At 35.0% G+C, this 14,818-nt stretch overlaps 1 protein-coding gene across 2 annotated transcripts in view; it reads right to left on the reverse strand.

The window, feature by feature from the left end:
• SLK (STE20 like kinase) overlaps positions 1-14,818 on the reverse strand; it is a 52,622-nt gene that overhangs the window by 25,401 nt on the left and 12,403 nt on the right. For both annotated transcript variants that reach the window (XM_062579531.1, XM_062579530.1), the window contains exons 2-4: positions 4,580-4,744; positions 2,159-2,207; positions 1,213-1,362 (exon numbers count right to left, since the gene is read on the reverse strand). In XM_062579531.1, coding sequence (XP_062435515.1) covers positions 1,213-1,362; positions 2,159-2,207; positions 4,580-4,744 — 364 coding nt within the window. The remainder of the gene's footprint in view (positions 1-1,212; positions 1,363-2,158; positions 2,208-4,579; positions 4,745-14,818) is intronic.

Raw genomic sequence — 14,818 nt, forward strand, 5'->3', positions numbered from 1 at the left:
ATGAAAAGAAAGGCACACGTAAATATTGTAAGTACACTGGTGCATATCGTGCAAGGGAATCTATTCAAAAGCACAGACACGCTAATGTATTGATCTAGCAAAAGAGGTGCTTAATTATTCCCAATTTCTCGACAGAGATAATGCGCCACACCTTAGCATCTGGCCATGCAGAGACGCTGTGATCACTAAGATTAGGTAGTAAATACATTTGGTGAACCTGGACATGCTTGGCTTACATTTAAAAAGAACATCTGTGGCCAAGCCAGGAGTTAAAAGCCTCCAGTTAACTGCGGTGATCTTTAGATTCTCCTCATCTTTACCCTCTGTATAACTCATTTTCAAAGAAGTAGCCTGATCACAGGTGTTTCACAGAGAGAAGTTTGTGAAACCCGAGCACAAGCTGTTGTGTCCCGGAGCTTTACACTGGCAGAGCCGCTGTGAAGGCTGACAGCTTATACACATTTTGCCCTGAGGAAACTGATCCCAGTGGATCCAGACAACTGCTATCTTTTCCCGGCTGAATGAAGGGATGTTTTTCACTCCCAACAGGTGGTTGGGAGGTCTTCATGATGGGATCCTCACAGATTCCCCAGCACATAAGAGGGGGGAATTTGCTTAATTATTTGCTTAAATCCAAGTAATAGGAATCAAGAGAAAACTTATATTAGTTTTATTCCAGATTGTTCCATCTTAATATCAGTGCAATGAATAATAAAGAAAGTATAAAAAAACTAAGATGAGTACTTAAGAACATTTTATATGTATGTACATACACACACACACATATATAGAAGTAACAGAAGAGACAACAGGATTAAGTACTGTTTTTTGATGATAGTAAGGATGTTTGTTTTCAAAACTAGTAACTTTAGTGGGAAGTTCTGAAGCTACCATAATAAAGATAAGTATACTTAAGAACGCTCTACTAAGAAGCACTAGGACTTCTGACTTTAGGCAGACTTGGTACATATATTGATTATGACTACAACTGCTGCTGTTGAAATTCCTGAGAAATTTGCCAAGCACTGTTTGGACACTTATTTGAGCTTTATTTCTTTTTCACAGTAACAATACCTGCAAAAATAATTATCATCCTTAGGTTTACATTTAAATACATATATAGTGAACTCTGCCAAAATACAGCCTAAAGAAAATACAATTATATGACCACCTGAAGTTCTGGGGAAGAAGTTTTATATGCAACGTGCTTACCTAGTTTAATGTCTCCATCTAATGTGAAAAGAATATTGCCAGCTTTTAGATCTCTATGGATAATCTTATTTTCATGCAAGTAGTTCAATGCTTCCAGTGTCTGCCTGCACACCACTTTGATCTGTGGCTCTGTTAGTGGCCTCTCAAGCTCTAAAAGAGAAAGAAGTAAGTTTGACCTTTTTCTGTTTTTATGTCCTCCTTTATTTGCAACAATTGGTCTAGATGTATATGTAAAAATTAACTAATAAAACTGACAGATTCTCTACATTGTATGTTAGAAAAAAAAATCTGGCTCAAAATTCTTACTCTATCTAGATTAATAGCAGAATTTCAGATTATTTCAGGGGAACAAAAATTTCATCCCTTGTACCTGGAAAGATCCTTATTATGAATTATCTATACCTCCCTATCTGAACTGTGAAAAAGCTATATAATGTAGAGATTGGTTATCTTCTGTGTGGTACACAGAAATGTTAAAGAAAAGATCCTCTACTTACAGGTATTAGCATTCACCTAATGTGAGAACTAGTACTGAAAACCTAACTTTAAAGTTAATCTAATATTAAAAAATCATCATAATTTTGAGGACAGCTAGGGAAGGGGAAAAACCATATCCTGGAAAAGGCTCATATCAATCATCATATAACAACACAGAGCTTTGTAAGAATAGGAGAACAGCTCACCACATTTATTTAGAGGACCTAGACATCAAAAATATGTTTTACAAAGTAAATGAACTCTGTAAAAATTCCCCCAAATTAATCTAACTTATTTTCATAGCCATAGTTGTAAATTTTCACTAAAAACTGCCAAAATTCAAAACACATTGCCTACACATTACAAATAGTTGCATTTCAAAGCAGTAACGTGAAGTAAGTTAAAATATACAACCGTTATCGTGTTATGAAGATGTTATGAAGTTTATTATTTGAAAGAAATTATTTACCCAACATTACTGCATCTACTGCTCCACCGGCACAAAATTCGATCAGGATCTGTATATAAACAAAAGAATATATAAATTATAAATTAAATGGTTCTGCTGAAATGAATCATTGATTAAAGAAGCATTATCACGGGACAGGAGTTTCAAGCTCTCCGACCTTGATAAATTATTTCACTAACCTCTGCAAAATATTTACTATTATCCAACTAAAAGTAGGGCTGTGAAGCTCAGGCAAATGGTTTGAACAATGCTTGGAGATCCTCGGACAAAAACATTAATCCAAATAAAAAATCCACAATAAAAAGTATTAGGGTCAGCTTGAATCTGACTTGTTGTAATGTGATTTACATAATCCCCACAAACTCATTTTTCAATTATTGTACTGTATTTTATAATCTCTCTTTGATTGAAAAGTCCAAGAATAGAAGCTACATGATTTTTCCAGTAGCAGAAATTGCTATTTTCAATATTAATTTGTTTCAGATGAAATGAAAATATGGAAAAATATACTAAAAGAATTACTAAAAATGAGCAAGTTTGATGAATAAATTGAAATTTTTACATTCATTTTTCTTCTTTCTTATTGACACCTATAATTCTTGTCCCAAAATCTAATAATACTAAAAGAATTCAATTTCCATTTCCCAGTTTCCTTGTGAAACAAAAATAAACCACCACTATTCTGGACTACAAACTATGCTGACACGTAGAACCAAAAGAAGGAAGATAAGGTAATGAGGAGAACAGGGGAGAAAAGGAAAGGCAAGCCAAGACTTTGCCACCCCATTCTTCCCTATGCTTTCCTTTTTCTTTAATTTGAACTTTAAATATTTAATTATAATTTTCAGACTGATAGCAAGAGAGCATTTCTTGTAATAATTCAGTCAATATTCTGAGAAATAAAAGCTTGATTTTCTGCTTTAGAGTACTTCTAAGGTCAGAGCAAAATTGCTCATAAAAAAAGACTTAAATTACGCTTCATACAGTAACACTCATATTTACCACTTATGTGATATAACACTACTTCACATTACTATTATAGTTAATCATCACTGCCATATACTAACAAATTATTATATAGTGCAGCTCTTCATACATTCTCTAAAATACTATACCGTTTACATGCTGCTACATATCTACCACTAGTAAGTTAGATGCAGGAAAACTGGAATAAATAATTTCTTTCTCTTAAATTTGCTGTTCAATCTGATAATATGACAAATCTCTCTTCAGTAAAGAAACTGCGTTTTTAAAACTGGAAAGCCAAATAGCATTTTTTTTTTAATGTCCAACTGTACAATTCTCCCCCCCACACACTTAATTTTGTTTACTTTCCACATCATTACAGCCTTCTCACTGCCACTTTTCATGGCTCTGCTACTTCACAGTAACTATACATCTGCAATTTTATATCTTCAGCTTTCTTTTTCTTTCCTGCCATCTTTGCTCTGCCAGTGAAGCCTATCCACTCAGTTTCATATTCCGCTTCCCTGTGTACTTGCTTTCATGCTGACCTTTATGCATGGAAATTTTTTCATTATTCCATTCTGTAATACAGTATCATTTTACTCCCCATTCAGATCACTCAAGTCTTCACAAAGCCCATCAAAATAAATCTACATCAGGAAGCATGGTATTACACCCCCCCTCTTTTTTTTTATGCTTAAGGAATAAAGCATATTTGTACGACCCCAGGGAAACCTCCTGTGTTACTTTTTTTTTTTCTAAGATATTTCTTCCATTATAACTCTTAAAAAATATATATAGCTACATTTGCCTTGTGCAATCCCAAAATTACTTATAAAAACGCATCAAATCACCTAAGATAAAATGTATTTTCATACTCCAAGTTATGCAGTGCAAAAGGATTAGCAGAACACTGAGGTACAGTCTCATGAATACTCACTACACTTTTGTTTGTGAAAGAACTAGATTTTTTGTAAACTAATTATGATTCAAGTCCTGGTAAACTGTCCCCCCTGGGAGTTACCAACGAATTCAGCTGGATCTAAAATAAATACATTCTTCACATGATCGACCTTTTCAGCCCCTTATTCGTTTCGTAGTTGCTGTTTCTGAATCTAATGTTAAATTGTACTAAAGTAAATAAAAACTAAGTCCTGCTGTTACAAATATGCACAACCTAAGAACACTACTCATGCATGTAAATTAACTGCTAATTTCCAAATATTAGTTTCAAGCTGCTGACTAGATGACTCAGGATAGTTCAATTTTAAAGACAGTTTGCTAGAAGTCATACTCTCAATTTGTAAATTAGTTTTAAAGCTGTAGACAGTTATCCTAATAGTAACAAGAAATACAATTGATTAAATAAGATAATCTTTACAGTTAAGCCAGGAAAAAAATGAAATTTCAAGATACTTTGACACAAATAAAAACATTTAAAGAAAAAATACCTACCCAAAGATTATTTTCATAGTAGAAAGCATCTAGGAGCTTAACGATATTAGGATGATCACAGGAAGCTAAAATATCAATCTCAACCATGTAATCTTCTAGTTCTTCTTCTGATTTAGTATCAATCACCTTTGCAGCAGCCAGTACTTTTGTTTCTTTATTCTGAGCCTACCAAACAAAGCCAGAGCAAACACTTAGACACGAATTTAGACAATTTTCATAAAAAACCCCTCCCATCCCATATTTCTGTAATATTTTCTTACCTTTAGCATGCTTCTCTATAAATATTTTTAATTAATCCTTAGCATTTCCCTGAAGAATACATAAAAGTATATCTGCATATTAAAGTAATATGTGGCAGAAAAAGCTTTAGCATTTTGTCTCAAAGTCATAAAGAATCAATGGAAGGCAAAAACGCAGGAATGCTTGAATACAGTCACATTCTTTAAACTATTGTGAAGCCCATAGCTCGGGCACTACTTTGTACTTCTTGGGGGAAGTTCAGTGCTCCTCTTGAAAATCTAGCAGTATTTGTAATCGCAGCAGTACTAAGCAGCCTCCACCTTCCCGTATCTGACCGCACATTCTCGCCCTTCCAGCACTCCCCACATCGTAGCAGCACAGCCGGTTGTGAAGCCACAGAGAAAACCAGATGCTCTACCAGGAACCAGCAGCTACGCTTGTCTCGAGCCAGCGGCTGTATTAAAGCTTTCATGCTAAAAAGCTGCCAAGCCAAGGTTAATTTGTCCAGACATTTTGCTCTGCTTGCTTCAGAAGCCTAGGAGCACTTCCACAGACGGCTACTCGTTGATGCTGGCTGTGCTGAAAACTCTGCCAGCCTCTGCTTCAGGACTCTACACCGTAACAGTGCAAACAGAACGGCTATAGCGATAAGGGCAACTGAAGAACAAGTAAGATTTTGATTTGAAAAATAAAAGGAAAATGAGAATTTGGATATTGGAGAGAAAAGCATTTTTACTAGGCATTTTTAACATTAAAAACTTTAAAAATAATTTAACATTAAAAATGATTAGGATAATCTGCATTTAAAGAGCAAACACAGTTTCAGAAACCAGTTGCTATAAATATTTATTTACCAAAAAAAAATGGATGAAAAAAGTAATCCAGCAAAACTAAGTTTTTTTCTTAATGTGAGTGGAGGATAAAGAGTGTGTGTGTGTACACACACAAAATCACACACAGTTTCTAATACTCCTCTTGCACGTTGCTCGAAGGAACACTGTAACTTGGAATCTGGTAAGCTTTAAACAAGACAGGAATAATTTCTGAAAGCACCACAAAACCCCAGTCCTATCCAGGCATTCCCAGGGGTTGATTTTGCCTCTGAATGAAGTTGTAGGACGCAGGTCAACCTCACCACTTACACATAAAGACCAGGAAAGAAAGGCCTAGATTTATTTCACTGAGCTTTAGGCATTGAAATTAAATGAAAAGTAGGAACACGGGGGCTCTTAAAAATAGCAAAAGAGGAGAATCTCCAGGGCACTTTGGACCAGAGGGGCAAGCCACCACAAGGCTGTTCGCCCTGGCTTGCTGCTGAGCAGGATGCTTTGCTCCCAAAATTTTTCTATGTGGCAAAGGAAGAATATAAAGTTTAAGACAGATGTTCATGAAAAAACATTCTTTCAGTAGAATAGCAGTAACCACAAATTACAGTTACAGGATGAACTGGCTCGGACTATGGATGTTATATGGATGAGGATAAAGATTGTGAGGCATTTGTAACACTTATTTCTCAATATTAATTTCAAAAAGTGTACCTCAAAAAAGAATCCTTCCCAACCAATGGATCTGTATAACATTATTCTAAAAAAAACCTAGAATATTTCAAAGTTTTCTAACACATTCTAGAGTCAGTATGCTATCATTAAAAAGAAAAGGTGTGCTTAATGCAAAAAGTATTTGTTTTAGTTTCATGTTTTATAGAAGGAAGGATAGATCAACCTTGCTGTAGCTGCACTCAACATACAGTAAATAAAACACAAAAGATCAAATAGATGTTTCACTCTACAAGAGAATAAGACTTGTTAATTGTATGTTTGCAGAAAAACGGTTATTAAACCACTTTTTTAAAGAATACAATATTTATTAACTGAAATTTTCCTTTGTAAAACAGGCATGGCTACTCCCTTCCCACAATATTTTACAATTAATTGAGGAGCATGTTTCAAAAAATTATGAGAAAACCCTAAAACTCACTTTCAGACAAATTTGCACTTAGAAATCAATATCATATTCCTGAGATTTTGTTTAAATAAAATCATATTTTATACTTCTGTATCACTTAGTGGTAACAGATTTTACTGTTTTCAGATCAATTTCACCTCTGAGGGAGAGAAAGAGCTGTTTGAAAATTAGGCTGCAGGACTACATGTTAGTGAGCTTGCTGCATACATAGCATTTTTTTTTCTATTGACACTTTACATTTTGATTTTCCCATATCTTTCTGCTTGAAGTAAAAGTTTATTCAAACCACATTTCTAGTTATATCATGCTTGTGAGAACTCTATTAAAACATCTCATTATAAAATAGAAGTGATTATATAGACACTATGATTAACTTTACAAGCATTTTTACAATTACAAACAAAACAAATGTACGCTCTTATTTTGACTTCTGAGAGTAACATTTTGTAGGTCTAGATCCAGGATTCTTTTCTAGTTCACAAAAGAAAAAATATATATGTAATTAGCATATTCCTGACAGGTATTTCTGAGGATTTATGACTTTAAGTGTACATCAAGTTATACCTGAAAATAAAGAACATCCGTATAGATTTTGTGATTTTAAAAGTTTGCTTTAAGATATTATTAGTTTCCCTTCTAAAATGCACACGCTACACTAATAACAATCTACCTATCTAGCTTGCTGTGAGAAACATAAAAGAGATACGTGCCTTTGAACTGTGCAGGAAAGGAGTTTACTCTTCACGCACAAAGACATGTAGCACTGAACTGTATGGGAAAACGTTGGACTGAAAAAAGAGGAACAATAAGCATTCACAGCTTTGTGTGGGCATGTTTGTTTTTTCTAAACTGCAGTTGAAATCTTTCTTCTGTCACATAACATTTTCTAAAGGTCAGAGCAGGAGCAAAAACGTTTGTGCAGATGCCTTCTTGATTTGCATATACTCATTTTACAGTTGGGCACTTGAGCATTTAGAGTCAAACAAACCATTCAAGCTACTTGAGGCTCTGCCCTTTCAGAATAGGCTCTATACCATTACACCAGTTTTTTTGTGCATTTTAGATTCCAACCATCAGTTCAAGTTAGTCTTATGTGCTCTGCTTAAATCCATTTGATTCTGCTTCCATGATGGGTGGTTTAAGCTTTGGTCTTATGCTAAGAAATCCAAGCTGCTCTAACAGTTTTGGTTCAGTTCTTCCTTCGTGGAGACAGCGAAGCAAGGGGGGGAAAGATTTTCTTTCTGTGCATTAACAAAATGTGATCTCTTAACAACATTCATACAAACAGTTGAAAGCTGGGTTGGAATAACTCATCCTCCCAAAAACTGACTAATGCGACACGTCATTGTTATTATTAATTACTATATGCAGTAATACATAAATATTAGTGCTTCCACCAAAAACCTGTTTGGATTATTTATTCAAGGTTACTTCAGTAAACACTGACTTTTGGGGGACAGTAAACACAATGGAATAGTGAAGCATGTTACAGCAATTCTTTTATCCTTGCAACAGATAGCACAGTCTCAATAGCAGAAAACATACTGAAAAATACCCTTATTCTCTTAATTCTAAGATAAACTATTTTAAAAAAGATACTGTACAGAGGTTTCCATACAGTAAATACGACTCTGTGAGCCAGAAACTTACAAATTACTTTTTCCAAACCTAAAATCCTTTACAATAGGATGACAATTATGTCAACTACACAAAAATGTTGTCAATGTCTGGAAACACATCAGTACTGGAAAGAGGAATAACCATTCTACCTGAAATTAGTACCTGTAAGTACATGAAGTCAATGTCCCATTCCTACTTAGATTTTTATGGTCTCCTACACCCAAATATCAGTGCCGGATCCAGGGGGCTTTACAAAGTAGAGAGACTGATAGCAGAATATTAATAGGTAGGTTTACTATCTGGGCATTCAGCCAAGAAGTTGTATATTCCCAGCTGCGGACAGCGCCGAGAGCAAAGCTACTGCTCTAAAGTAATACGTATATAGCTCAGGGAAAACTCATAGTCTTTCGTCTTTAGAGGACCAATATGAAATTTCGGCCTTGGCTGTGTGTAGCTGTTTCAGTTGCTTATTGCCAGCAAATGCCTTCTTCCCAGCTGTGCAGTTTCCCCTCCTGCGACGCAGCACAATGCACACAGGCATCTAAAAACGACAACACTATTTTCAGTCACGAAAAGTTAAGCACATCCCTTCTTTACCGATCAGCCTATCTGAAACACTGCTGAGATATGAGATAGAGAATTATTTGTCACCTCTTTCTTCCCAATGCCTAATCTCTTTGGAGATGTTATATAACGACACAATGTTTTGCAAGCAGCAAAACAAATCAATTAAGCTGTTCCTTCCAGACTCATTCCTCTCAGCCAAACTGTAACCATAAAAGTAGTCCATCAAGGTTAGCAGAAAGTGGGGAAATACACATCCCTATTCGGCAAAAAATCTTTTTGCATCTTTTTGCATATTAAAGCAGCTACATTTTTGTGTGAACCTGGAATTTTCAGCTCAGTTTAACACTTTCTGCTGATGTCTAATCCAGGTAAAACAGACTTGGTACTGAAAGACTGTCCTTGTACCACACAGACAGGTAAGAGCCATTTCTTAAGAGTTATCAGAAAGCAGCAAGGCTCAGGTTTTCTTGGATCTGTGAACTAAGAAAAAAATTCTTCTAATTTCAGATTGCAACAGCCTGACCAAGTGAATCTATAAGCAGCAGCCTGGTCTACTGTAGAAACTACACTGGACTTTGTTTTGTATAAATTTCTATATTATAGAACATTTTCCTGTGCATTTTGAAACTAAAGATAGCTGCATGATTGACTAGTATTATTACAGTTCATATTACCCCCAAAAATGCTCATTACTGAACTTTGGGAAAAAGAAACTGTACTTTCATTAGTCAGACAAAAGCAAGCATTAATTCCAACACCCAATGTAGAGAAACACAATTAAAAGCATCAGTTTGAATTCAAGAGCAAATAACTAATTGCAATTTAAACCAGAAGTTTTAAAATAAATCAGAAGTTAAGCCAACAAAAGAACTAGTAAGCTTTCTACACTTTTGGAAATTCATTAAGAAATACAAGCTCACTATTTCTAGAGAAGCTAAATTATCTTGCAATAGTCTTCACTGCAGAGCAGGCTTGAAAATGCAGTAACAAAAACAAGCTATACAGAATTACTTAATTTTGGGGTTTGTTTAATATTACATTTAACTAGTTCAAGGAATTAAAAAGCAGCTAATGCCTGCTGGAACGTGTTGAGATGACTGGTAAGAAATTACTACTCAGAAGATAATGAAGGGACCTGCGTCTACCAAGGAAGATGACGCGCCTTTAACTACAAGTGATCAGCCAAAGTTTTTCTTTGTCTATACACTATTCCATAAGCACCAACTACACAGCTTCTTCCACTGAAGAACTGCTTAATGCCAGGGAAAACACATTGAAATTGAACTGTAGATAAAAACGCCCCTATTTCCCACAAGCATGCAGCATTACGAACAAAGTTGTGTTGCCAGAGTTCAACCCCAAGCAGCCATACACATCTTTATGACGGTGCGGTTTGGTGCTGCCTTTGTGGCTGTACTGGTTTGGGAGCAGTTTCCATGACAACGTTACTCTTTCAACATTATCCCTGCACTTCGTACTTACTGTGGTTCTTCAGCTTCCTCCACGGTTGGTTTCTGAGGATTCCACAAGTTATTTTTGGGGGAGGGAGTAGTAGGCACTCTAATTTTCCATGTTTAACCTCATAATTTCCCTTACGTATTTTCATTAATTCTACAGCATTTTGCATACTAGCTAAGCAAAGTTACCATCCTGATTCATACGCATATGTTGTGTCACTCCAGTCAGTAGGAATATTTATACGCATATTTGCAAGAGCAAATGCACAAAGTAACCAAAACATTCTTTTACAGGCAACTTAATAGAGGAAATATATCAGATTTTAGAATCATTCTTCTTACTGAAGCAAATGCATTTTAAAAATAGGAAATAAAAAGAATTAAAATCTGCTAAATACTGGAAGGATATTCTCTAGCATATGCTACACTGCTTTATAAAGACACATATATATTTTCCCCTTCTCTTGTTGCATGATAGCTCAAATAAAAGCTACAGGAAAAAAAACAGCTATCTTGGGAAAGCATTTGTAATTACAACAGTATGCAACTAAACCAGTCAGAGGTATAAATGCAAAGGATTTTTTTCCTTCCTGAATTCAGTTATAACAACTGTACTCGCAAAAGTAGCATTAAAATACACAACGCAGCATTACAATCAACTCCTATGTGAGCAGTGGGGGAGGTGTGAGAAATCAAGATTTATTTCCTCAGTGCTAAGCTGCTTTGCCAGCATCTTTCATCTGCAGAGGACACCAACAGTTGTTGGCAGACCTTTTCCCCATTTTACAGAGCCCCCAGACTGACACGCAGCTTCCCAGGAAGCATATCTCAGTGCATCCTCGTCTTGGTTTACAAATACTGATACAGTTATTTGTTCAGTCTGGTTGCATTAGAAATGCAAAATCCTTGCTCTTCATTAATTTACACAATTTATTTCAAACATCATAAGTTAAAATTAAATCTTTATTCTAGCATAAACACAACTTTAATCCAGATGACATAAATTAATAATAATTCCAATAAATGGCCTAAAACCAGGAAACTTTTTTTTTTTTTTTAATCAAACAGCAATCGCTAATTCTAGCTGTTCTTTGGAATTATTTTTAACACATTAGTCAACAAGAGAGTTGAAGGTGTCTCTAGACTGTTGGGTTTTTTTTCAGAAAGATATCATGCTGCTGGATTGATAGTTGAGAATTTTATGATTTGTTCTTGATAATTTATGACTTGTTTCAACACAGGCCTTAAGAATGCTCTGATTCCTTTACCTTGGGGGACTGTGTGTTGTAACTTTGCTTCTAGCCATTTAACATCTGTTACAATGCTTTAGTTTTCTTGAGATTTCTTTCAGTAACAAGGCATCTCAGAGAGCCAATGTCCCTCCTGTTAACCTTTTTTCCCAGGAAGGCATTTGGTATTGTAAAAAACAAACTCTGTAGCTTTCCACAAGCAAATATAACGAAGAATTCTGGCTTCATGTAGTAGTAAGTCATTTTGGGTACTAGCACTTGGGTATAGCACAGACTATATATAGTATATTCACAGAATCTCTTATTAATCTAGAGTACTTCTGTAAGAATGACAGAGTAAACCCACGGCTCCTCCATACCCCATTCCTTGAAGTTAAGTTAGGCTACAAAACAAATACATAGGAGTGGGATCTCCTCTGCTCTCAGCTTTTAGTCAGAACAGATAAGATGGCTAGATCTGTCGTCTGACCCAGTTCAGCTACTTTAGTATGGAAAGTTCTCTTTCCAAACTGGAAATGAACAAGTCAACAAAGCAATAAATTAAGAACAAATACCAACTTTTCCGGACTTTAAGACGACTTCAAAGGCCTTCCTGCAGGTTACTAGGGAAACTAAATAGTCAAATAATTGAAATGTCGTACATTAAGTTAAAAAACTTGCTGTCAGAAAGTAAAGACTATCATTAAATGCTCTACATTCCATTCAGGGGGAAGACACACATTCGAGGATCTGCACTGAAATGAATTATTTAATGCATTTACTGTAGAAGATGATGGGATATAGAAGAAATTACTCAACTCTCAACTAAAGTGTATACATCTCACTAGCTTAAAAATATTGGCTGTTAGGGAAAGGAAAAAGGCACTCTACAATTTGATACTGCAATGTGACCCATAGCTGAGATTTCAAAGAGCACACCTACATAGCCATAGTGGAATGATTAAATGAAACAAGATGAAGCACTACAGCCCCACTGCGTTCTTTGTCTTGCTAAAGGGAAAAATAAAAAAGTGTATTTGATATATTTTAAAGCAAAATATTAATTAAGTAGTTTAAGATTCAGTATTTTACAAAAAGACACTTGATGAAAAGTCATAGTTATAATACATTAGGAAATGAAGTGTGACTGAATCAATACCACGTGAACACTAGCAATAGCTCTTGCAAAACTATCAAAGCATGTATTCTGTTGCTCCACGCATGCTTTAGTCTGTTAAGATGAAACTTCCTCTACTTCTGAGGTAACAAAAAAAGGAAATAACTAGCTTTTAACAGCATTCGTTAAAAAAGAAAGATGTGCAATATCATCTTTTTTTTTCCTAAGTAAAATTATAGTATTAGCATATTTTCCAAGTAAAATTATTGGCTATATACACCAAATCATAATTCACTTCACTGTATTGATTTATTTTAACAACAGGAAATCTTAAATTTTAGACCAAATTCACCAGTTTTTTAAAAAATCTGACAGAAATCAACTGTAAGGAAGAAATAGGAAAAAAAAAAGAAATCAATACTGATACCATTAAGCCACTTATCTTTCAGCTCTTCTGTAACTCTATAATCTAAACAACTTATTTTTAGTTGAGTTCTACAATGAACTTCATTTAATACAAATTTCAGTAACATATGATATTTAACACTTAAACCCTGTTTGTGACTTGTCGGTAGTTTTGAGTCTTTCAAGTAACGATGCTAAAGCTATATACCATTTCCTGAAAACAAGGTGAACACTGCTGACATGCAACTTAGAAAGGTTCTTTCATATGCACTTTATAATGAGCTAGCTATATCACTTTGTGCTGCAAGTGTCAGATCTCTCAAGAGATCAGAAAGAGCCGTCTGAATAAACATTTGCTATTCCCTGAAAACTGGCTATTCAAGTGCCACAGAAACAGCATCTTGGATTCTGTAAGTAAACTTCCTTCATATTCAACAGAGTGTTAGGACATGTTGCTTCTGAGGTTGTCTTTCAGATCAACTGCTTTATTTTAAACTAACAAATTCAAACTGTTTAAACAATTAGAAAAGAAGCCAACTGATTACTCTTAGAAACTATGTGGATGCTGATCCTATTATGTATCAGCTAATTTGGAAAGAAATCTGAATTTAGATAATTCAACTGCCGCCGATGATAATCTTTTCAGATTCTTCAGAAGTGTTTTGTACACTTGCCATTTGCTATTTTACATATTTTAAGTATTTAGTGTAACGGATTCAGAATTCACCTAACATGCCAGTGGTAAATACAAATAGCTATAGCAATGATTATCTTGCTTAGTAAAATGCTTAAAGATAAATCCAGATAAAATACTTCAAATCTCTTTGCAAAGCTTGAGATGTACAGAATGTGCAAAGGGAAAACAGCTGCTTTACTTAGACTTTTCCTGCTAATTATCTTGTGAAAATCTGAGAGACTTCCAAATATTGTAGAAATAATGATATTCTTTCTCTGACAGAACTGCTGAGCATTATGATACACAGTGTATATAGTTAAACACACAAAACATCAAAGGGAAAGTACTGTTCTTCTCTCTTAATAGTGTGGCAATGTTAATTTTAATGGAGTTATGAAAGCTTTATGCTGCCCATGCCCTCTTAAAACTGACAGCAACCAAAATGCACAAGTATGGTTGTTAGAGCTAAAAGGTTAGGCCTTCTCCCTTCTTCTACTCCTTTTCCCTTGGGTTTTACTCTCTCTCTCTCTTCTTCTCTCTCTTTTTTTTTTTTATTCTTTTATTAGGCTAAAGGCTTTTTGAAACAAGGGGTTGTCATTTGTTGCGTATTTGTAGTGTCAAAGGAAATGCATGGTTCCCTCCCTTTCTGGAAAGTTATCTAAACCATTTCTGCTTCAAAACACTACGCTCATCTACAACTCACCTCACTCTGAGATTCAGCTCAATTTCTGTATTATCCTCCTATGTGTAAATTTAGTCTCAAATAACCAGTCTTGTAAATGTTTCATTCTTTTCTCGCAGTTTCTGTAGCATACTTTAGAAGTAAAGAGCCACCACTCCAAAAAATCTGGAAACACAGGCTTAAAATAAGTTTCTAGTTAAAGATATGCCTACATAACAAACTTCTTCCAGTACAAGGACCAATCATTGAGGCAAAGAGTGTGCTACTGGCTGATACAATAC

The sequence above is a fragment of the Rhea pennata genome, chromosome 7 (genome assembly GCF_028389875.1).
Source record: "Rhea pennata isolate bPtePen1 chromosome 7, bPtePen1.pri, whole genome shotgun sequence".
Lineage (NCBI taxonomy): Eukaryota > Metazoa > Chordata > Aves > Rheiformes > Rheidae > Rhea > Rhea pennata.